Source organism: Aplidium turbinatum, chromosome 14, assembly GCF_918807975.1.
Source record: "Aplidium turbinatum chromosome 14, kaAplTurb1.1, whole genome shotgun sequence".
Classification (NCBI taxonomy): domain Eukaryota; kingdom Metazoa; phylum Chordata; class Ascidiacea; order Aplousobranchia; family Polyclinidae; genus Aplidium; species Aplidium turbinatum.
The window spans coordinates 3,084,139-3,108,214 of NC_137485.1; the positions used below are offsets into that span (position 1 = coordinate 3,084,139).

The 24,076-nt window shown below is 36.8% G+C and overlaps 2 protein-coding genes and 2 pseudogenes across 2 annotated transcripts; all 4 read left to right on the forward strand.

Moving 5' to 3' along the window:
• Positions 1-2,000, forward strand: part of LOC145783648 (uncharacterized) — a 47,754-nt pseudogene extending 45,754 nt beyond the window's left edge.
• Positions 2,001-3,126: 1,126 nt separating this feature from the next.
• Positions 3,127-12,572, forward strand: LOC145783649 (uncharacterized). Its single transcript, XM_082595535.1, has 3 exons — positions 3,127-4,168; positions 10,039-10,850; positions 11,430-12,572. Exons 1-3 carry the CDS (start codon positions 3,127-3,129, stop codon positions 11,478-11,480), a joined length of 1,905 nt encoding a protein of 634 aa, XP_082451661.1. The 3' UTR covers positions 11,481-12,572.
• A 902-nt stretch (positions 12,573-13,474) lies between these two features.
• Positions 13,475-19,344, forward strand: LOC145783414 (uncharacterized). The gene has a single exon (XM_082595286.1). It carries the CDS (start codon positions 15,461-15,463, stop codon positions 16,271-16,273), a length of 813 nt encoding a protein of 270 aa, XP_082451412.1. The 5' UTR covers positions 13,475-15,460; the 3' UTR covers positions 16,274-19,344.
• Positions 19,345-21,509: 2,165 nt separating this feature from the next.
• On the forward strand, positions 21,510-23,300 carry LOC145783650 (general transcription factor II-I repeat domain-containing protein 2 pseudogene; annotated as a pseudogene).
• Positions 23,301-24,076: the final 776 nt, after the last annotated feature.

Sequence of the window (24,076 nt, forward strand, 5' to 3'; positions counted from 1 at the left end):
GAAGTCACACTGGTGAAAAACCATACAAGTGTGATTTATGTCTAAGATCATTTTCACAACATAGTAGTTTAAATCGACATAAGATGATTCACACTTGTGAAAAGATGTATAAATGTAACATGTGTGAGTAATGGTTTGCACGGGTCGATAGCCCGAAAGGTAATATACGCTTTCACACTGGTGAAAAGCCATATAAATGTGATGTGTGATATAAAAATATAAACGATGAAACAACTCAATTGACAAATGAAAGACTTTGCAGCCACACATAACTTATTTTGGCGTGATAAGTCACTAGATCAGTGGTTCCCAACCTTTTTGTTGTCACGGACCCCTTTGGACAAATTATTAATTCTGCGGACCCCTACCTAAATTTTTCCTGAAACTCAATTAACATACTATTGACTATTGTAATAATTATGCTACTCAACTACTGTACTGTGTCATATTGCATTGCCGCTATGACTCCTGCTGCGGCAAACATCAGGTTAAACTGTTGCTCAAATAAGAAAATAAATGAATTGTTCAAGAAACGTCAGCAGTATTTGAATATTAAGGTGACCCAAAGTGCCATGCCGAAACTTTTTCAACATAAGCAAATTTAATGAGAAGGCTGTTGTTGCCTTTCCTGAACTAAACGACTGAAATGTGGTTGAGTTTTTGACAATGCAACACGCATGTCATCTTTAACGTCCAAGTGATTTCAATGTTTAGTTTTTATTGTAACAAGAGCTGAGAATCCTGCCTCGCAAAGGTAAGTGGTTATGAATGGTAACAAAACTACAATCGCTTGCTTTGCCAAGAATGGGTAGGTTTGCAGTTGTGAGCACCAAAACACAGTTATTGAATGAAATTCAATACGTAATAACTTTTTTGATCTCAAATCAATTAGGTCATCTTTACTGAGATCGTCATCGCTAATGTTGTTTAAGTCAAAAAGAAAAGGATTTCGAATCCATGTTTCAACTTCGTTCGGCAGGTGTTCTAAATTAAAATAACGTTGAAATGAGATTTGCAGGGTTTCCAAATGTGCGCAAAATTTTTCTCTCTGCTTTCTATTACGGAACGTAATAGACGAGCCAACCCTGATTTGACTGTAATCGACATGCATTGTGGTAGATGTAGTTTAAGGTCAATGTACACACTGTAGGCAGCAGCAGATTTATTTTAATGCATGCCGGTACAGTTTATCTTCGCGGGCTTGAGCTTGACACATTTGCATTTAAAGAAAGAAATGAAAGTAAAAAGGTCGCTTTTCGTTTTTTTTTCAAAATTCATCAAGGTAATCGCGGACCACTAAATGCTTTCTCACGGACCCCCAAGGGGTCCGCGAACCCCAGGTTGGGAACCACTGCAGTAGATGATTTTACTGTATTTTTTTTATTGTTCTAGTTGGTGCGTCATGGAAATGAAAGATCGTGCCTTTGCTTTTGAAAATCTATGAAATAATATTATGTTGGGATTATGTTTTTGTTTGCGTTCTTTGTGTTTTCATGAATATAGAATAAAGCTATGTTGTTTTTGAATATAAGTGTTTCTACTCTTAACCATTTTTAAGCTGTTCACAGAGTATTGACTTAATTGTTGCAGTTCATGATTTTCAGTTCAGTTCACGCCATATGCGAATTCACACTGGTGAAAAGCCATATAAATGTAACGTATGTGATAAATCGTTTGCACTGGTCAGTAACTTGAAACGTCATATGCGAAATCACACTGGTGAAAAACCATATAAATGTGACGTGTGTGATAAATCGTTTTCACAGGTCAGTCACCTGAAACGTCATATGCGAATTCACACTGGTGAAAGACCATATAAATGTTATGTTTGTGAGAAACCGTTTGCACAGATCAGTAACCTGAAACGTCATATACGAATTCACACTGGTGAAAAGCCATATGAATGTGACGTGTGTAAGAAATCATTTTCACTGGTCAGTCACCTAAAAGGTCATTTGCGAATTCACACCAGTGAAAAGCCATATAAATGTGACGTGTAGGAAATCGTTTGCACAGGTCTGTAACCTGATATTTCATATGCGAATTCACACTGGTGAAAAGCCACATAAATGTGACTTGTGTAGGAACACGTTTTCACAGATCGATCACATGTAAGGTCATTTGCGAATTCACACTGGTGAAAAGCCATAGAAATGTGACTTTTGTGTGAGAAATTGTTTTCTCATCGGTAGCCTGAAACATCGTATGCGAATCTACTCTGGTAAAAGGCCATATAAATGTGACTTGTGTGAGGAATAGGTTGCACGTATCGGAAAGCTAAAACGTCATATGGGAAAAAAATGTTTCCGCATGTTAGCAATTTAAATCGCGATAAGATAATTAACCCTGGAGAAAAGTCATAGGAGGTGATGTATTTGTAATTATTTGTTTATTATTAAGATACCTATTTTCCTTTGTTTTTGGGAAATGTAACAAATAATGAAGAAATAATGCGACAAAAATGCTAGAGTTACCAAATGAAATATCCAAGTTTTGTAAGGCAAGTTGCAAAAACATAATTACCCACTTACCAGGTTGAAGTAGCAGATGGCCAACTACATATTTGTTGCTCGAGGAAGCCATTGATGAATCAGTCTAATTAAACGTCATGCCAGGGTAAAGTTTGTGAAAGATATGTTTTTGTTACTTCTCATTTGAGATGCTGTTAATTCGCCCCAACATGAAGAGAACGCATCAGTGTGAATGTTGAAACAACTTAATTTACAAATGAAAGCCTTTGTAGCCACACATATCTTGTATCGGTGTGATAATCCACTGGAAGATTATACTGTATTTCTTTTATATTGTACTAGTTGGTGCGTCATGGAAATGAAAGATCGTGCTTTCGCTTTTGAAAGTTTGTGAAATAATATATATTAAGATTATATTGTTGTTTGCGTTCTTTAAGGTTTCATGAAGATAGAATATTAAGCTGTGATGGTTTTGAATATGAGTGTTCCTACTCTTAACCATTATTAAACTTTTCACAGTTTATAAATTTTTGTAACTAATGTGTTTCAGTTTATACGTTTACCCTGTAATATATATATTCCATATTTGTAACAACTGGTTTTGTTTGGTCAACTAATGCATCTGTAATTCAAATCAATGATTTCACGTTTTAACATGAATCAAAGTGAAGCAATTCCAGTAAAGCTTCAAGTACTTGAAGATTGTGAACCAAATGGAATCAACAACCAAGAACAAGTGGTGAAATTGAAACTTTCTGAGAGAAATCACACTGGTGAAAAGCCCTATAAGTGTGATTTATGTGAAAAATCGTTTCCACAACGTAGTAAATTAAATCGGCATAAGATAATTCACACTGGTGAAAAGCCATATAATTGTGATTTATGTAAAAAATCGTTTGCACTGGTCAATAACCTGATAAGTCATATGCGAATTCACACTGGTAAAAAGCCATATAAATGTGACGCTTGTAAGAAGTCGTTTGCAAGACTCAGTATCCTGAAACGTCATACACCAATTCATCGTGGTGATAAGCCATATAAATGTGATGTATGTAAGAAATTGTTTACAGGGCTCTGTGACCTAAATGATCATATGCGAATTCACACTGGTGAAAAACCATATAAATGTGACGTGTGTGAGAAATCGTTTGCACTGGTCAGTCGCCTGAAAGGTCATATGCGAATTCACACTGGTAAAAAGCCATATAAATGTGACGTGTGTAAGAAATCGTTTGCAGGGCTCTGTAACCTAAAAGATCATATACGAATTCACACTGGTGAAAAGCCATATAAATGTGATGTATGTGAGAAATCGTTTGCACAGATCGGTAACTTGAAAAAGCATGTGCTCATTCATTCTGGTTCAAAGCAATATAAATGTGACAGGTGTGAGAAATCATTTGCACAGGTCAGTCACCTGAAAGGTCATATACGAATTCACACTGGTGAAAAGCCATATAAATGTGATGTGTGTGAGAAATCGTTTGCAAGGGTCAGTATCCTGAAACGTCATAATCGAATTCACACTGGTGAAAAGCCATATAAATGTGATATATGTGACAAATCGTTTGCAGGGCTCTGTAACCTGAAAAATCATATACGAATTCACACTGGTGAAAAGCCATATAAATGTGATGTGTGTGAGAAAGTGTTTGCACAGGTTAGTCACCTGAAAGGTCATATGCGAATTCACGCTGGTTAAAAGCCATATAAATGTGGCGTTTGTAAGAAATTGTTTGTACTCGTCGGTATTCTGAAAAGTCATATACTAATTCACATCGGTGAAAAGTCATATAAATGTGACGTGTGTGAGAAATCGTTTGCATGGATCAGTGACCTGAGAAATCATATGCAAATTCACACTGGTCAAAACCATATAAATGTTACGTGTGTGAGAAATTGTTTGCACGGGTCAGTACCCTTAAACGTCATATGCGAATTCACACTGGTGAAAAAACAATCAAGTGTGACGTGTGTAAGAAATCGTTTGCCCGGGTCAGTAACCTGATATGTCATTTGCGAATCCACACTTGCTAAAATGGATATAAATGTGATGTAGGCTTATAAGAAAAAATGTATACCAACTTGTTAGTATGAATATAGATTATGATGTATTTGTATGTTTCTTTTGTATTACTGATCGTTGTATAACGTTTCGTGGTTAGTTTCCTGGACAAGAGTTGTTCATAGTAATTTGTGTTATTTTGTGAACTTGATTAGAACACGTTTTAACCTCACATTAATTAATCGTTGCTTGATTTTCAAACAGCACCATGACTTGATATTGCTTTTTTATCCTTTGCTTTTCAACATTTTTTTGGAAGTTAACTGCTCAAGGGGGTGCCGTTTTTGGATCAAATTCAATCAGGAGTTACGTGTTATCCGCTGGTGCTGTTTCAACAGAAGTTGCAATGGTGTGAAAAAAAATCATTTGTCTACAAGTTTGAAAAGTCATTATTCTAAAATTTTTTATGTTAAACTTGATATTTCAATTTTTGCAAAGGTACCCAAAAACAACAATTTTGATTTATCTTGCCGCTGTTTAATTGCCGTGCTAATCCGATTTCATGCAAAGTTCTGAATAACAAAAAGCTCGATCAACCGCACGAAGTGTATGTGCGGTGTGCCGAATCATTGCATTGATAAAGATTTACGACTTGCTAGCAAATCTTATTGTAGGCTACTCATTGATTCTAAAATAGTTACAGTCAGAGTAATATTGTTGCACAAATTTGAAAAAAACAAATTGCGTTTGTTGTTTTCCATTTTTGTCTTAAACTAATGCTTTCCGAAACTCATGGCTAGCTTCTAGTTTTATGGAACCAAACTTCTCATAAGTAACACCTTAGCCTGCTTGAACAGCTGTTTACATCTTCGTTTGTGTATTTTAGGTCTACAATTGAGTATGTGGTATGAATATTGTTAGTAGAGAGAAGACAATTGAACAAGTTGTTGAAATTATCTAGAATTTCTAAGTTCAAATTGGGTGCTTTTGGAATTGTGGATTTGTGTCAAGTTGCATCACAAATATCATGCAGGTACTACATCATAAGTCATTTCGCTTACGGGTGTTTATAAACATGACTCATAAATTACATCCACAAAAAATACAGCATTTACATCAACAAAGCTAAGTTCGAAGCTCACTTTTTATTGAAGATTGTGTCAATCAATTTGAAAATACATTTTTAGTCCACCAGCGTCGAAACAATGCAACAGCGAATTGAGGAACATGCGTAAACAAAGGAAATGTGAAATAACCCTCAGTCAGCAAATCTACATAAATTTAACGTTTACAAATGATGAATCAATGTAAAAGGACTGGATTGCTGACTGGGTCCTTATTGTTTGAAGCACAAAAAATATGCATAAAGGCGACAACATCAGCAAGGCAGCGATTATGTTTCTGGCCAAAAAGAAATTAACTTTTGAACTTCAAAGCTATAAATGATTATAACGATGCTTCAAAGTTTGTCATAAAACATTTTGCAGAGATACAATAAACATAATCATTTTCTGCCAGATTGTGAGAAGACTTCCTAGATTCTTTTCAAACATTTGCATGATTGCAAATTATTTTCTATAACTTTATATTGCCAAAAATGGCTTCTTTGTTGAAACAACGTGGTTACAATTCTATAAAAAATTCTTAGGCCTACTACATTGAAGTAATGAAATGTTTTTTTTTGTGATTTTGCTGATGACGTTTTACAATATCCGAGAAGTAAAAAATAATAATGATGAATTATTTTACAAAATCGTGGTTTGCAAGCGCTTCACAAAAATTGTTGCGGAGACTTTACTATTAGACGAAAAACGTTTGTAAAAGAAAATTGTCGGTTTACGTATTTATAATATTTATTGCGCTGTTATCGAATTATAAACTACCTGTATTGTCTTCCTTTGTGGTTGCCGGCCAGCTTAGAGCAGCATGCAAACTACGCGTTTATGATATTTGCATCGTGTTATGATTCTTGAAAATTTCCCACAAGGTCTTTATTTTTATCTTGATATTCTTGTGCCTTTTCTGTCCTATACTTGAAGTCATTGTGAAGCACAATCCACATCGGTTTTTAGACTCAGTCTTCATTGAAAATCTTTTGTGTGGTGCATCATTTCAAGTAGTGTCTTCCTCTAAACTGTTATACAAACCGCTCAGAACCAGGTTGATTATGTATCTTACAACCGTTGAGAGCCCGTTGTTGTATGTGTGGAATTATTAGATGTTTGACTAAATTCATGCCAAAGTCGAGCAAATTTTGCTTTCGGGATCCTTGCCGTTATTTACGGTATTTTTTGTTGATAAGTTTAGGCAGCATTTTTCCAAGATAAATGAAGACATCGGTATTGTCCGTCACTTACATTTAGTTGTCTCAGCATTGTTTATTCATTCTTTGATCCACTAGTTTGCACACTTTTGGTATAATCGAATCGTTTATAAATGGCAGATCTTCACAATAGCCGGCCTCTTATACATTGGCGCAACGTATTCAGATGTTGAATCAATGATCAAGAAAGCTGATTTGTTGTTTGTTTTATGTGATGCCCAGTTTTATGCCTCATCTACATTACAAAATATTTTGTAATGTAGACGAGGCATTATAATCTCTATTTTGCGCTCTTTGGAACAACACACAGTGCACTGTGAAACAAAAATGCAGGACATAACAACAAGTAGGCGACATAAAGCAAGGAAGGGACATGTAGCCATCGAGTTAGCTGCTACGTGTAAATGGAGCCTATCTCATAATTTTGAGTGTATCTCACAATTACTGTTTGCAAAAACGCTATTTCTCCGGCTTCTCCCAAAAGCATTTGCAGTGATACATTTCCTCAATTGCAAGTTTTGTCAATGAGAGCATTTCCATAGAACGTTCATTTCAAAACCAGGTTTTTCGTGTCTTTACCCAAGAGAAGATGTCTTATTGTAACGTTTTTTATTTGTCAATGAATATTATCTGCTTGAAACAACTGTGTTGAATAGTTTGTGGCCTACATAGCCTACTATTTTGATCGTGGATTGCTATTCTTCGTAGAGCTGATAACGCAAAAAAACGTTTGCTATTATTGTTTCTAATTAACAGCTTTGTGATCACTGGCTTTTCTTTTGTAGCATAAGAAATAACGCGCTTTGTGTTATTGAGGTCAAACCAAACAAGAGGATGTTTCTTTCTGCTCGCGCATATCTATGCACGAAGCAATTATGAGCTTATGGCTTGTTATCGCAATGTAATTCATTTCACGCTTTGCTGGAAGTGAGCTAGAAATAGCAAAACTTCACCAAAATCTTGAATTTACAAGAAAACTACACAACTTTTAGCATCAAATTTAATATCATCAGATCCGCCTGGCAATTTTAGGAAATGTCAAGAAAAACCAAGTGCATGGCGTTACTGTGCTTCAAGTAATCAAAGGAAATGTGAGGGGGCAAATCTGGCCTCTTTTTGAGGAGCAAAGTGTTAAGCAATATATACAGTCGTGTATATGCAGTTAACACGAAACCCCGAATTTTGAAAAAAGCAGTTCTCCGTCCTATTTCTTGTTGCTTTTTCTGATTTCTTGCTAAACTATATATAAAACAAAGTAATAAGCATTTATATTGTATTTTCCTTCAAAATCTCAAACTTTTAGTATTTGATGTGTCCTCATTTCGCTTTGACGACGGCCTTGATTCGTCTTGGCATACTTTCGATTAAATTTTTCCAAAGTTCCTCAGGAATTTCATGGATCCAGACTAATTTGATTGGTTCAATTAGGGAAGGAATACTCGAGGGATGTGTTTCAGCAACTTTATTTTTGAGAAAATTCCAAAAGTTTTCGATGGGATTAAGATCGGGACTGTTTCCCAGTCACTTTAAAGCTTGGGATGCAGCTCGCCAAGTATCGACTTGATCGGCCTAGTCGAACCACAGGAACTACAGTTGGACGTTGAATGAACAATGTTTCCATATGTTGTGCAGCTAATGCTTGCATATGAGGCTGTGTGCAAGGATTGGTGGGTGAAAAGAATTAAGTTGAACATAGCCTTATTAAAAATTAATTCATTTTATTGACATTTTTTTAGTTATGAAACTAAACCTTTGTGCAATGCTCTTTAAAAGTTCAAAGGACATCGCACCAGATGGTTTAGAAGTACAGTTTAAAAGTCACGCTAATACACAAATAAAGCACAACCAACCAATTTTTTAATTTCGCAATTTATCAATCATGCTGCAAACTCAAAAAGTTTCACCGACCCCCTAAAATTGCTTCGCGAACCCTTTCAGGTCCGCGGACCTCCGGTTGAGAACCACGGTTCCAGAGCATAGTAGTCTGCTGGAGAATCTTGTCTCAAATCAGACAAATATGATTAAGTTATTACTAAAACTATCGAAGAAAATCTGATAAATAACCTAATATAAGCTACTAATTCGCACTGGTAAAAAAACATATAATAGTGATGTGTGTGAGAAATCGTTTGCACACGTTGGTAGCCTGAAATGGCATGTGCAAAATCATTCTCGTGAAAAGCCAAGTGAAATAACTAGTGAACCACTGTGATGCAACTTGCAAAAACATAATTACCCACTTAACAGTTTGAAGTAGTGGATGCCCACCTCTCATTATTTATAAAATACTATTTTCACTTTTGTTATTCGATGAATTGTTCTTTGTGAATTTTGTACACATAAACTGGTCATTTTTCTACCTTCCTGCCGTTCACAATAAGCATTTTGTCTCAGGTGACTAGACATTTTCGTGCAATGGTAGTTATATTGTATATATGTTAATGTTAGTGCATTATAAATGGTAATGCAATTACTTTGGAATGTAGAAACGTTCAAAAATGCTTTATGTTAATGAGCACAAATGTTTTTTTGTTTAGTTTAGTTATAATTCAAAATTTCAATTTTGAAGCTATTTTCGGGAAATTCGTATAAAAACCGACTTTCTGACGTTTTTTTCATCTCCAACGCTTTATTTCAATAAATTTGTTGAGTAAAAATTTAATTTCTATACGCACAATACACATGGCTATTACCTTTTAAAATCTTTTGGTTCTGTGATTTTCATAGCTCCGGTTATTAGCATTTAATTAGCCCGTGACGTGCTTTCTAATTGACGTGCTTTCTAATTGACGTGCTTCCGCATGCGGCCCGCGTGCCAGGGTTTGGACCACCCTGCAGATAGGGTTACAAATGAAAGCCTTTGTAGCCACACATAACTTGTATTGGTTTGATAGGCTACTGAACGGTTATCCTGTATTTCTTTTATATTGTGCTAGTTGGTGCGTCATGGAAATGAAAGATCGTGCTTTCGCTTTCAAAAATTTGTGAAATAATGTTTGTTAGGATTATACTTTTGTGTGCGTTCTTGTGTAGATTGTTAAGCTGTGTTGTTTTTGAATGTGAGTGTTCCTACTCTTAACCATTACTAAACTTTTCACAGTTTATTGTCTTAATTTTTGCAGCTATTGTGTTTCAGGTTATGTTTGCAACAACTGATTTTTTTTGTCAACTAATGCATCGCTAATTCAAATCAATTATTCACTCACCTTTTAACATGAATCAAAGTGAAGCCATTCCAGTAAAGCTTGAAGTACTTGAAGATTGTGAACCATATGGAAAGAATAACCAAGAACAAGTGGTGAAATTGAAAATTTATGAGAGAATTCACACTGGTGAAAAGCCATACAAGTGTGATTTATGTAAAAAGTCATTTACACAACGTAATAGATTAAATCGGCATGAGATGACTCACAGTGGTGAAAAGCCATATAAATGTGACGTGTGTGAGAAATCTTTTGCACGGGTTGGTTGCTTGAAACGTCATGTGCGAATTCACAGTGGTGAAAAGCCATATAAATGTGATGTGTGTGAGAAATCGTTTGTACGGGTCGGTTACTTGAAAGGTCATATGCGAATTCACACTGATGAAAAACCATATAAATGTGACGTGTGTGAGAAATCGTTTGCACAGGTCGGTAACCTGCAGCGTCATATGCGATATCACACTGGTGAAAAGCCATATAAATGTGATGTGTGTGAGAAATCGTTTGCACAGGGCAGTACTCTGAAAGATCATATGCGAATTCACACTGGTGAAAGGCCATATAAATGTGACATGTGTGAGAAGTCGTTTGCACAGCACAGTAACCTGAAAGCTCATATGCGAATTCACACTGGTGAAAAGCTATGTAAATGTGACGTGTGTGAGAAATCGTTTGCACATGTCAATAACCTTAAAGGTCATATGCGAATTCACACTGGTGAAAAGTCATATAAATGTGACTTGTGTAAGAAATCGTTTGCACAGGTCAGTCACCTGAAACGTCATGTGCGAATTCACACTGGTGAAAAGCCATATAAAGGTGACATGTGTAAGAAATCGTTTGCACAGGTTGGCAACGAAGCTGATGAATACGACATCTTTGCCGCTACTTGGGCGGACCGTAAATGGAATTCTGTATAGAATTCAAGCACCACCAGACTCCATACGTTCATTTCCGACGAAGACACATGCCCCATCGGCCTGACCCTACAAAGACAGGCATGGGTGCGCTTCAATTGTTTCCGTACGGGCGACGGAGTTTTACGCTAAACTATGCACCAATGGGAAATAGCTTCTTCCTCCTCTTGTGAATGTGGTGTCGAGGAACAGACCGCAGGCCATATTATCAATGACTGTACCAATACCATGATGAAACTAAAGACTGGCTGCTCTCAAGTAGCCTTCCAGTATAGTCCGGGAACATCGTGAGTCTGGGGTGGTAAAAGGATAGACCCTCGACCCCAGAGGCTTACATGACGACGAGTCACCTAAAAGGTCATACGCGAATTCACACTGGTGAAAAGCCATATAAATGTGACGTGTGTGAGAAATCGTTTTCACAGGTCGGTCACCTGAAAGATCATTTTGCGAAATCATTCTGGTGAAAAGCCATGTAAATGTGACATGTGTAATAAATCGTTTGCACAGGTCGGTAGCCTGAAACGTCATATGCAAATTCACACTGGAGAAGCCATGTAAATGTGACGTGTGTGAGAAATCGCTTGCACGGGTCGGTCACCTGAATGGTCATATGCGAATTCACGCTGGTGAAAAGCCATATAAATGTGATGTAGGCCTATGTGAAAAAATGATCCGGTGTGTTAGCAATTTGAATCATCATAAAATGGAGAAACACTCTGGAGAAAAGTCATAGGAATGTGATTTATTTGTTGTTGTTTATTTTTTATTATGTTATCTATTTTGCCTGTTTTCCTTTGTTTTTGGTGAATGGATATTAAGGGACTGTTTTGTTTGATTGGGATTACTTTGTATACCACCTTGTTACTATGATTATAGATTATGTCTTGTGATGTATTTGTGAATGTTTTGTATTGCTAATCGTCATGTAACTTTTCGTAATTTGTTTTCTGTGTTTCTGGACAGGAGTCGTTTATAGTAGTTTGTGGTATTTTTTGATGTTTATGAGAACACGTTGTAACCCGACAATAATTAATGTTTGATTGAATTTCAAACTACACCATGACTTGATATTGTTTTAAGCCATGTTTTTGTTTTCTGATTGTTTTGTTGTCACATTGCCTTAGGTTTGTTTTAAGTTTCCTTGCTGTTTTGATGCTGTTGTTTGATTTGGTTTGCAAGATAGCTTTCTTCTAAGCAAATTAGACACCTAATTGAGGAAATGTTGATGTTGCACTACAGTCTATTTTGCTTAGTAAAGTATGAATTGAATCATTCTGGTGAAAAGCCATTTAGTTGTGACGCATGCTAGAAATTGTTTTCACGGATCAGTAGCCTGAAAGTGCATGTGACAATTCATTTTGGTGAAAAGCCATATAAATGTGATGTATATGAAAAAGCGTTTTCCCATGTTGCCTATTTGAAACGCCATAAGATAATTTACTGGAATGTAAAGTCATAAAATGCGATTTATTTGTTATTTTGTGATTTCCACTGCACGTAGTGAATGAATATTAAAAGATAGTTTTGTTTGATCAGGATTATTTTGTATGCAACCGTGCATCCTTTTTTCAGTATGAAATTTCGACTGTTTGTTTGTTAGTTTTGTATTTCTTTTCATTTGAATATTTCTTTTTACTTCTTTTAATAACTCTTCAGTCTTCATCTTTTGTTCCATTATTCCACTACACCAAAGCAGTAACGCAATCATATGTGACATATGACATCACTGATGTTTGAAACCACCTGATTGCAGGCGAAGATTCGTTTTGCACTCAGTTCAGTTACAGAAGAAAAAAAAATACAGGAGGTGCGAATCCGACTTTGTTCACAAAGAAACTGTAAATTAACACGATTCAGTTACAGAAGAAAAAAGATTAAATACAGGAGGTGCGAATCGAACCCAAGCAATCGAGATGACTATGTTTCTTGCCCAAACTTTAATCCACTAGGCTACGCTGGTGACGGCAATTCGTTCACTCAGTTTAGTTTGTATCAAAAAACTTTCGATAAGAACGCTAACAATACCACGTGCTGAGTCACATGACTGCATTCAGCTGATTCGCGAGGAATCGTAGATTATGTCACGCGTGATTTCGTTATTGTGTTGGAAAGTGAAATATGTTAAAATGCTTACCGATTATTACTTTTCAAGATTGCACTTTTGTGCGCATTGTTTGTGCTTTTTGGATATAAAATTTAATTTGGGATATTTTTAAAAAGCAGTATTCGAAAACAGTATATTTTTGAAAAATAGTATGGAATCAATAACCAAGAACAAGTAGTGAAATTGAAAATTCATGAGAGAAGTCACACTGGTAAAAAGCCATACAAGTGTGATTTATGTGAAAAATCTTTTCCACAACGTAGTAATTTAAATCGGCATAAGATGATTCACACAGGTGAAAAGCCATATAAATGTGATATGTGTGATAAATCATTTGTGCAGGTCAGTGACCTGAAACGTCATATGCGAACTCACACTGGTGAAAAACAAGTGCGACTGCAAATTTGTGCACGGTTGTGTGAATCACTGAGGCTCATCTGTACAAAACAATAAAATTTAGTAGTAGCCTACAGTTAATTTTCAAGCTTATTTTTTTATATGTTGCGCTGATATTCATCTTGACGAGGCCTCTCTGCAGATTGATTACAAAACTTCATCACTTGAGCGTCTTTTAACTGTATTAATATGCCTGGTGGGCCACCAGGCTACTACCACAATACCGTACCACATTACTACTAGTACTACTATACCACTCTACCACCACCACCAGTGGTGGCAATTATCACTTATGCAAACTTACGTTTAGAACATTTGTAGATTGTTGATGTAAATGTGAATTTTTGTGCTTCTCTAAAGAGGAGATTCCTTTGCGAAAAGTTTTCCATGCTGAACGTCTCAATATCCATTGCGTTGATGTGCCGACATTGACACGTTTATTTGTATTGGCTCAGTAACAGAAGGAACAGTAGCAGCTCCATCATCGTTTAGTCTCAACCAGTTATATTGAGAAAACTATTTTTTTTGCGCGGATCGATCTGCGTTGTCGTTTCTTGGCATAACTTCCGGAAAATTTGTGAGAGGAGAAATATCGGGCAAACTAAGCGTATCTTCTTTCGTTTGATTTTTGCAGCTGTCAGCTGATGAACCTGGGTTACTACTTGTACATGCTGCTTCATTAACGCTTGGGCGAGGCCACTTGGGCGCAAAAAGACCTGCAATGCTTGTCTGATTTGTTTTTTTCATCTTAATAACACTTGGTATCTGAAATACAATCTCTGATTCTTGATGCAACTGATTTGGATTACAACTAGCTTGAAATGAGATTTTATTCGTCTCTGACTCCTTTATCCCTGAACTTTCTTTCATTAACTATCTGTTGCGTCACAAATGAACCCTTGTCGCTTCGCCGTTACATATTGCATCGACGGGAAACCAATCGATTTTCCAGCCAGAGCCAGACAAATTGTTTTCTCTCGAACGGCACTTTTTGACGCAGTGCACATGTGTATGCTTAATTGTTACGCAATAGTACAATCATGTCTGCCTTTGATATGTGTGGCACTGCGTGCCACCCGCAAATGTAAAACACTGAAAATATTGCGCTTTGGTGAAACGACTTTCAAGAAAGAAAAAAACCGTTATTTAGCAATGCAAATTTCCATTTGAATCGGTGTATTTTGTATGCAAACCAGGGCCCAGTGGTGCTCTCGCATTTATGTTGTTACCTCAGATTTTCATTTTGGGGTGCTCAAGCACCATTTGCACCCCTGAAATGACGCCTATGTACCTAAGCACAGTAGTTTAAACGATCATCAAGAAAACGTGTCGGGTGTATGCTGAAGGCCATACACCGCTGCAGAGCGCTTCAAGTGCGCTTTCCTGCAATGCAGGGTAAAGATATAAAATTAAGATATTGGATTCATGGTGCGTTTCCAAACCTCATTTTTTTGCTAAACAGCTCAAACAATTATCAGCTAATTAACGCTCAGATTGCAAGAAAAGCTATAAAATCTAAGGCATATTTGCAAAATTTCCCTAGGGGGGCATGCCCCCAACCCCTCTACACTGGCTATGATCCTCCTTCCATAGCATGCCTACCAAAATCAACCAGGATACGCCACTGCTTTGTAGCCACACATAACTTGTGTTGGTGTGATGAGCCACTGGAAGATGATTACGCACCGGTATTTCTTTTATATTGTACTAGTTGGTGAGTCATGAAAATGAAACATCGTGCTTTTGCTTTTGAAAATCTGTGAAATAATATATTAGGTTTATATTTTTTTGTGTGTTCTTTTTGCTTTCATGAGTATAGAATGTTAATTGTTAAGCTGTGTTGTTTTTGAATAATGAGTGTTCCTACACTTAACCATTACTAAACTTTTCACAGTTTGTTGCCTTAATTTTTGCAGCTATTGTGTTTCAGGTTATACGTTGCTTACCATGTAATATATTCCATATTTGTAACAGCTGGTTTTGTTTGGTCAACTAATACATTACTAATTCAAATCAATTATTCACTTCACCTTTCAACATGAATCAAAGTGAAGCAATTCCAGTAAAGCTTGAAGTACTTGAAGATTGTGAACCATATGGAATCAATAATCAAGAACAAGTGGTGAAATTGAAAATTCATAAGAGAAATAACACTGGTGAAAAGCCTTACAAGTGTGATTTATGTGAAAAATCATTTTCACGACATAGCTGTTTAAAGCGGCATAAGATGATACACACTGGTGAAAGGCCATATAAATGTGTCTTCTGTAAGAAATCGTTTTCACAGGTTGGTAGCCTGAAAGGTCATATGCGAATTCACACAGGTGAAAGGCCATATAAATGTGACGTGTGTGAGAAATCATTTGCACTGGTCAGTAGCCTGAAGCATCATATGCGAATTCACACTGGTGAAAAGCCATATGAATGTGATGTGTGTAAGAAATCGTTTTCATTTTTCGGTCACCTGAAAGATCATATGCGAATCCACACTGGTGAAAAGCCATACAAATGTGATTTATGTGAAAAATCATTTGCACAATGTCGTAGTTTAAATCGGCATAAGATGATTCACACTGGTGAAAAACCATATAAATGTGTCTTGTGTAAGAAATCGTTTACACTGGTCAATTCCCTGAAATATCATATACGAATTCACTCTGGTGAAAAGCCATATAAATGTGACGTGTGTGAGAAATCGTTTTCATTGGTAGGTCACCTGAAAGATCACATGCGAATTCACACTGGTGAAAAGCCATATAAATGTGACGTGTGTAAGAAATCGTTTGCACAGGTCAGTAACCTGAAACGTCATATGCGAATTCACTCTGGTGAAAAGCTATATAAAATGTGATATATGTGAGAAATCGTTTACACGTGGCGGTTGCCTGATACTTCATATGCGAATTCACACTGGTGAAAATACATATAAATGAACTTTTGTCAGAAGTCATTTGCACAGGTCGGTAGCCTGAAACGTCATATGCGAATTCACACGAGTTCGTGAAAAGCCATATAAATATGTAATGTGTGTGGGAAATTGTTTGCACTTGTCAGTAACCTGAAGCGTCATGTATGCAAATTCACACTTGTGAAAAACCATATAAATGTGTCTTCTGTAAGAAATCGTTTTCACAGGTTGGTAGCCTGAACCGTCATATGCGAATTCGCACTGGTGAAAAGCTGTATAAATGTGACATGTGTAAAAAATCGTTAGCACTGGTCAGTCACCTGAAAGATCATAAGCGAATTCACTCTGGTGAAAAGCAATATAAATGTGACGTGTTTGAAAAAGCGTTTTTACGTGTTGCCTATTTGAAACGTCATAAGATAAATCACTACAGGCCTGAGTTAGGGTGGTCCAAAAAAATTTTTTTTGTAAATGTTAATATCTCACCCTAAAATATTGTTACCATTGATGAGAAAATGACATATGTGAATTTTCATAAAGATTGGTTGATATTTAGAGTTTGCTACCGGGGTTGAAAGTTTTGTCGTTTACCCCTATTTTAACGTTTCGAGAGGATATGATATGATACGGTACAGTAAAAAATAGGAGTAAGTAGGACATGCTTGACCGCCGGAAAAGAGTACAAATTTCGAGGCCTGTTTGCTTCTTTGTTTTTTTGGTGTAGTTTCTTGTGTTGTCAACTGAGTTATATGCCTGATTTGTTTAACTGACCAAGTGCAACAAGGGCCCATTTGCTGGAGTAGTATGAAATCAATGGAAACATTGAAAGGGTATTTTTCATGTTTAGACATTTGGCCGATTTTCAGATATGATTTTAAAGACACTGAAAGAAATTAGAATAACACAAAAGGTGCAATTTGAAAAAAAATGTAGAATTGGGCCCTTTTTGAATTCATGTATTTTCTGGCGTTCGTTTTTGACATAGATCGTTAAATGTAAACTATAGCTGAATAGTTGGAATATTTGAAAGCTGTTCCAGAAGCTTTCGGTTTGACGTTCCTTAACACTTTTCAGTCTCGATTATGACAAAATGCCGTAAATGTGTTCTAAATGCAACAACAACCCTTAAGAAATTTTTTGTATGCAGCTAAAGCAGTTTGAAGGCCACGTTTACTCCGATGATTTTTAGATAGGTAATAATTTACTACGATGAGTGATGGGTCTCCTCGGTGCCGTAAATCGTGGACTAGGCTATTTTTACGACTCCGTCTCTGGACACTCCAAGATCCCTCTGACTCTAGTCTGAAGCCCTGGCTACAAAGCAAGTCCATCCGTGACTAAATGTTTTTGGATGCGAGTTTCAAAGCATCGTTTCTGTTTTGTAGTCAGGAACAGTATTTTGCTTTGATGGCTGTCAACATTTGTGAAATAATCTTTGTTAGGATTATACTTTTGTGTGCGTTCTTTCTGCTTTCATGAATGGGTCTGCTACTATTCGGTGAGTCCGATTCGGTGAGAGCCTTTTTCGGAGAGTTCCCTATTCGGTAATTTTTTTAAAATTATTGGGTACCGTAGCCTGATTATCATTGCCACTTTTACATCGTTTTAACGTCGCTAAACGTTGAAATAAGACCCTAACCCTTAACCCCTAATCTCTAACCCTAAAAGCGGCAATGATAATTAGGCTACGGTACCCGATAATTAAAAAAAAAAATTCAAAAAATCACCGAATAGGAAACTCTCCGAAAAAGGCTCTCACCGAATGGGAAACTCACCAAATCGGACTTACCGAATCGGACCTACCGCAAGCCTTAAAGCAGCCGGCGGCCATGGCCGCTAAGTAGTGTTTGAATGACCGCCGGTGCTACCTCCTCCGTCGGCCAAGTTTGGCCGCCGGTTTCTTCTAGCCAATTATTTAATTTCGCAATAGAATGATCGTGGATTAAATGTCGAAAATATGTAGCATCAAAGAGTGACGCAGAATTAGGTCAGCGCATTATATTCACTACTGTTGTATTGAATATATGCAGCTGCGATCACCAGCGCTGTAAGTCTTGTTTGCAATTCACGATGTTTATTTTAACGAATTGTTAATCCGAAGTGCTAATTTACATCGGCTGGCAATATTGTCGTTTTTATATCGATTCAATGTTGTCGGACATTGAATCATTGTTAAAAAGGAGAACTAGGTTATTTGACATCCGTGGGTAAAACACGTGTCTTAATAGTTGAGAACGCTGCGGGTTAGTGACTTCACACCCTCAAAGGTGACATCATAACGGAATAAATGGTCAGGTTTTATGAAAGGCGGTATGCAGTTAAAACAATTTAGGGTTGTTAGATGGTCCCGCAATACCGGATTACAATCCCGATAAAGCATTTAATGCGTGGTACAACGATTCTATTGCAGGACGTCGCCCAGACTTCAACAACGCTAAGTGATCATTTTAACATTGTTGCAAGTTTTATGCTATTTACTTGTGCTATCGTTATTGTATTTTGGCCTCCAAGCACGCAGATGTGGCCGCCGAGAAGGAGCTCTCGGTAGGCCACGATGGCTGCCGAAAAAAACACGAGTTTTAAGGCCTGCTACCGAAACGGGCCATTCCGTTCATGAATATAGAATGCTAAGCTGTGTTGTTTTTAAATATGAGTGTTCCTACTTTCAACCATTATTAAACTTTTTACAGTTTATTGCCTTAATTTTTGTAGCTAGTATGTTTCAGGTTATAGCCTACGTTGTTTACAGACTTACAGTGTAATATATTCCATATTTGTAACAACTGATTTTATTTGGATGCATTACTAATTTAAATCAATTATTCACTTCATCTATTAACATGAATCAAAGTCAAGTAATTCCAGTAAAGCTTGAAGTACTTGAAGATTGTGAAACATGTGGTGAAATTGCAAATTCACGAGAGAAATAAAACTGGTGAAAAGCCATACAAGTGTGATTTATATGAAAATTCGTTTCCACAACATAGTAGTTTAAATCGGCATAAGATTATTCACTAGGCTGTGCCAAAAATGGGATAATTTTTTTTTTTGATGTAGGATTTTTTAACTTTCCTAAAAGTTGTAGTAGACTATTAAAAACATAAGTGTGAAAAAAAAAATTGAAAATGATGACGTTACACGGTCGCGCTGGGCGTTTCTATAGTAACCGATGGCCATTTTTACTAAACTCGCCATATTTTGATAACCGCTTGAGATAGAAAGTTAAAACACAACAAAATCTGCAAAAGCATCGTGTTTATATGTGCTCTAAAAGCACTTTTCACTGTAAAAAGTCTAGAAAAATAGTTATCAGCAAAAAAACGAATTTTAGTTACTAATTGCGTAAAAAGAATACCGGTAGTCTAAAACAGTCCAATATAACATTTTTTTGAAAAACAAAACATTTTACTTTTCACTTGCAGGCAATACTGTTTAGCGTATCAGACATTCTTACAGTTAAGATTGCGGGTTATCGTAAGCGTAACATAGGCCTAGTCCAAAAACAGAATCAAAAGTAATCGAACCATGATCCAAAATACATGCCAAAACTTTTACGATAAGGACAGTCCAAAATTATTAAAAACTATTCGACGTGCGAATTGCATAATTTGTCACATTAACACTGAAATAATTTCACTTCAATTACCATGTAAAGAATACGCTTTTACACACACTCTCTATCGAAATTGCTTAGCTAATCAAGTGATTATTCAACCGCATACAAAGTAAATATAGCCTATAGCTTGCAAATGCAATTTCAAGATTTTAGCACTGACAACAATGTTTTTCGTTTTATGTCTGTCAATAAAGAGTTTACATGAAGCAATACTTCGAAAATATGTCTTTGGTATTTGTCACCTCAACTCCAGTTATAATCAACAACGGAAATGGCTTTTTTAGTAATCTGCTCTGATGATGCCGCCAAACTTCCAAGCTTTTCCCTCACATCTTTGAAATGATCTTTGAAGGACCTATTAAACAGCAACGTCCAAGACCTATTATACACAGGCCCGGATTTAGGGGGGGCAGAGGGGGCAGTTGCCCCGGGCCCCCCGACTTTTGAAGGGCCCCCTATGTGAAAAAAAATGTGATTTTGTGTTATTTTTTCCTTTTGGCCTTTAAAGTTTCTGCAAAATGCTGTGCAGTACTGGACTGATGCTACTGAAGACGTAGAGGTGGTTTTTCGCGCCGTAGGCTTAAAAAATTTTTTTTGCACGGGGGCCCCCCGATCTAAAAGTGCCCCGGGCCCCCCATCAGCTAAATCCGGCCCTGATTATACAATGAGTTAAGGTACTTGAAGAATTAACTTTTGTACGTTTTAAAAATAAAGCTTACTTTTCTAGCAACATTATATTACATGTAAGCTGCAAAAGTCATTTCAACAAAAATAGTGAATCTTGTCCGTGGCAGAAAAGAGTTTAACACCCCCTTATGAAGACGCCTCTTCCCCAATTGAGAGCTATTGATGTAATGCTAATTAATCTTATTTTTGCAACTAAAATGTTTATAGACACTAAGTATTATTATTTTACATTTTTATGTGCTTGTTTTAGCAATAAAAATGAAAAAACATTTTTGTTTTTTAAGGTTTGCCTGTGTAGCCTATAATATGTCTTTCAGGGGCGGGACCGATTATACAGTATACACCAGACATGGGCAAACTACGGCCCGCGGGCCAAATCCGGCCCGCCGGCTCTTGTATTCTGGCCCGCCGGATGTTATCGACATGTTGCAAGTTTTATTATTGTGAAGTTTCAATAGGAGGATTAGATACCTCTTGTCTCTAAATAGCGATACAATGTAGAATGTAGAGCATTATGATGTCACAGGTACATTTGTGCGTCGCTTGACGCAACAGTGCTTTCTGCTTTTAACCAGTAATGTCTCGTTCTGTTGCTCAACACAACAAACAGTTTACCAGCCTCATTTTTTTAAAAAAATGAGGCTGGTAAACTGTTTGTTGTGTTGAGCAACAGAACGAGACTATAGATAAGAGACAGTCAACCGCTTCAAGTGGACAGTTTGCTGGGAGGTTCACTAAAAACAGAAAGTTTTATTAGTCAATTTAACCAGTAATGTACCATATTTCTTAGTTTAGTGTTTTTATCAACAGTTTCGTCAGTGTGGAATGCTAAGCGAAATAGACATTGCTAAGTTGTTAATAAATTATATTGTTAAAATGAGTGCAGCGAAGAAGCGTAAAGTCGATAGTGAGCGCAGAGTGTTCAAAAAGGAGTGGACGACGAAATACTTTTTTACCGAAGTGGGATCAACTGCGGTATGCCTTATTTGCCAAAAAAACGTTGCTGTTTTGAAAGAATACAACATCCGCCGCCATTTTGACACCAATCATGCAAACCATCATAGCAGCCTGTCAACTCAGCAAAGAAAGGACGTTTCTCAGAGATTAGTGGCAAATTTTCGGATTCAGCAAAGCACTCTTTTTCAGCAGAGTGCAGTTTCTGAGTCAATCACCAAGGCAAGTTTTTTACTGGCTTTCAAAATAGCACAAGCAAGCAAACCATTTTCCGATGGAGAATTTATCAAGCAGTGCATGGTAGAGACAGCAAGTCTCTTGTGTCCAGATGCAAAAAGCAAATATGAACAAATCAGTTTATCACGCAGAACTGTAACTCGCCGTATAGAACAAATTGATGAGCACTTAGCTAACGAGTTGAAAGGAAAAGCAGATTCTTTTGTATTTTATTCGTTAGCGCTGGACGAAAGTAATGACGTAAGAGACACGGCACAGCTTTTGATTTTCGTCAGAGGAATTAATGACAAGTTTGAGATAATAGAAGAACTTTTAGCAATGGAGTCGTTAAAAGGGACTACTCGAGGAGAGGACCTTTTTCTTAAAGTCACTAGTGTGATCGACAGGTTTAAATTACCATGGAACAAACTTACGAATGTCACCACTGATGGATCACCAAATTTGACAGGAAAAAATGTTGGACTGCTAAAAAGACTTCAAGATAAGATGAATGAGGAAAATGCTGGGGTGGATATAACTTTTTTGCACTGCATTATCCATCAGGAAGCCCTGTGTAAATCTGTACTGCAGCTCAATCATGTAGTGAAGGCAGTAGTAAAACTGATCAACTACATAAAAGGGAGAGGACTTCACCATCGCCAATTTATCAAGTTTCTTGAGGAAATTGATTCTGATCACCAGGACTTGCTTTATCATTCTCATGTGCGCTGGTTAAGCTTGGGTAAAGCATGTAAACGAGTCTGGAACCTTAAAGAGGCAATTACCTCATTTTTGAAGTCAATCGGGAAAGCTGATGAATTTCCTGAGCTGGAGGACAGAGATTGGCTCTGTGATTTTGCTTTTTCTGTCGATATATTAACACATATGAATGAGCTGAATGCAAAGCTGCAAGGGAAAGAACTCTTCGCTCACGATATGTACACAAGCGTTACGGCTTTCAAATCAAAATTGGCTTTATTCTCAGCACAAATGTCCAACAATTCTTTTGTTCATTTCCCCACATTACTGACGATGAAAGAAGCCCCTAAACATGCAAATAAATACAGCAAATCACTAAATGATTTGCACCACGAATTTTGCCGTAGATTTCTTGATTTCGAAAAACTCCAAAAACCATTTCAGATTATTTCGGCTCCACTTTCACAAGTCGCTGCAACAGCACCACAAGAACTGCAGTTGGAATTGATCGATCTTCAGAGTGACTACGTTTTAAAGGAGAAATTCGAAGCCCTGAAGCTAAATGAGTTTTACGCATCGCTAAGCAACACCAGATTTCCAGAAATTCGAAAGGTGGCACAAAAAATGCTGGTATTGTTTGGTTCCACATATATTTGTGAACAGACGTTCAGCTTGATGAATTTTAACAAATCTAGCCACAGGTCTCAGCTGAGTGATGCGCACCTCAAATCTATCCTGACTATCGCCACAACCAAAATGATGCCAAATTTCGATGCTTTGGCAAAAAATAAAGCTTGACAATCCTGTCAGACGTCGTATTTAAATTCGATTTTGTTTTTTGGTTGTATTTTTCAGTTATTTGTTAATTTAATCTTCCGTTTTTTTTGTCCCTTTGTTATTCGTGTGACAAACTATATGTAAGTGGCGGCTCGATCACTTGGCCCGCCAGTCTAAGAACAAAATAATTTTGGCCCCTAATTCAAAAAGTGTGCCCACCCCTGGTATACACTCTTCAAAAAGTTTGTATAAGCTTTAATCTAACAAAAATAAATTCGATTGTCAAAAGTTTTAGAGAATATTTACACAGTCAATAAACATTGACCTTGGCCGTATTCTCTAAAACGTTTGTCTTATTTTGATATGAGCTGAAGAAATGAGAGCAAAAAAGAAAAAAATGTGAAGTAGGTCCTGCATTTCCCCTAGGCTACCGTACTACAGAAAAATAGTAAAATTCAGTTTTTTGCTTATAAATGTTTTTCAAATAGTCCTAGAATAAAAAGTGTTCTTAGAGCAAATATAAACATGCCACTTCTGCAGCTTTTGATGTAACGTTCATCTTTTTATCTCCAGTGGTTTTCGAAATATGACAATTTTTATGAAGATGGGTAGGCTACTGGTTAAAACCATAGAAACGCCCAGCGCGACACTGTGACGTCATTATTTTCATTTTTTTTTTTCATGTTTGTGTTTGTAAAAGTCCACTACAACTTTTCAGAAAGTTAAGGAAAAATCCATGAACCTCGCCATTTTTGGCACAGCCTATTATTCACACTGGTGAAAAGCCATATAAATGT

Coding starts and splice junctions, on each gene's coding strand:
- LOC145783414 (XM_082595286.1), top strand. CDS start 15,461: ATGAATCAAAGTGAAGCAATTCCAGTAAAGCTTGAAGTACTTGAAGAT.
- LOC145783649 (XM_082595535.1), top strand. CDS start 3,127: ATGAATCAAAGTGAAGCAATTCCAGTAAAGCTTCAAGTACTTGAAGAT. Junction 4,169..10,038: donor TCATATGCGAATTCACGCTG/GTTAAAAGCCAT, acceptor AAGCCATTCCAG/TAAAGCTTGAAGTACTTGAA. Junction 10,851..11,429: donor GTAAGAAATCGTTTGCACAG/GTTGGCAACGAA, acceptor TCGTTTGCACAG/GTCGGTAGCCTGAAACGTCA.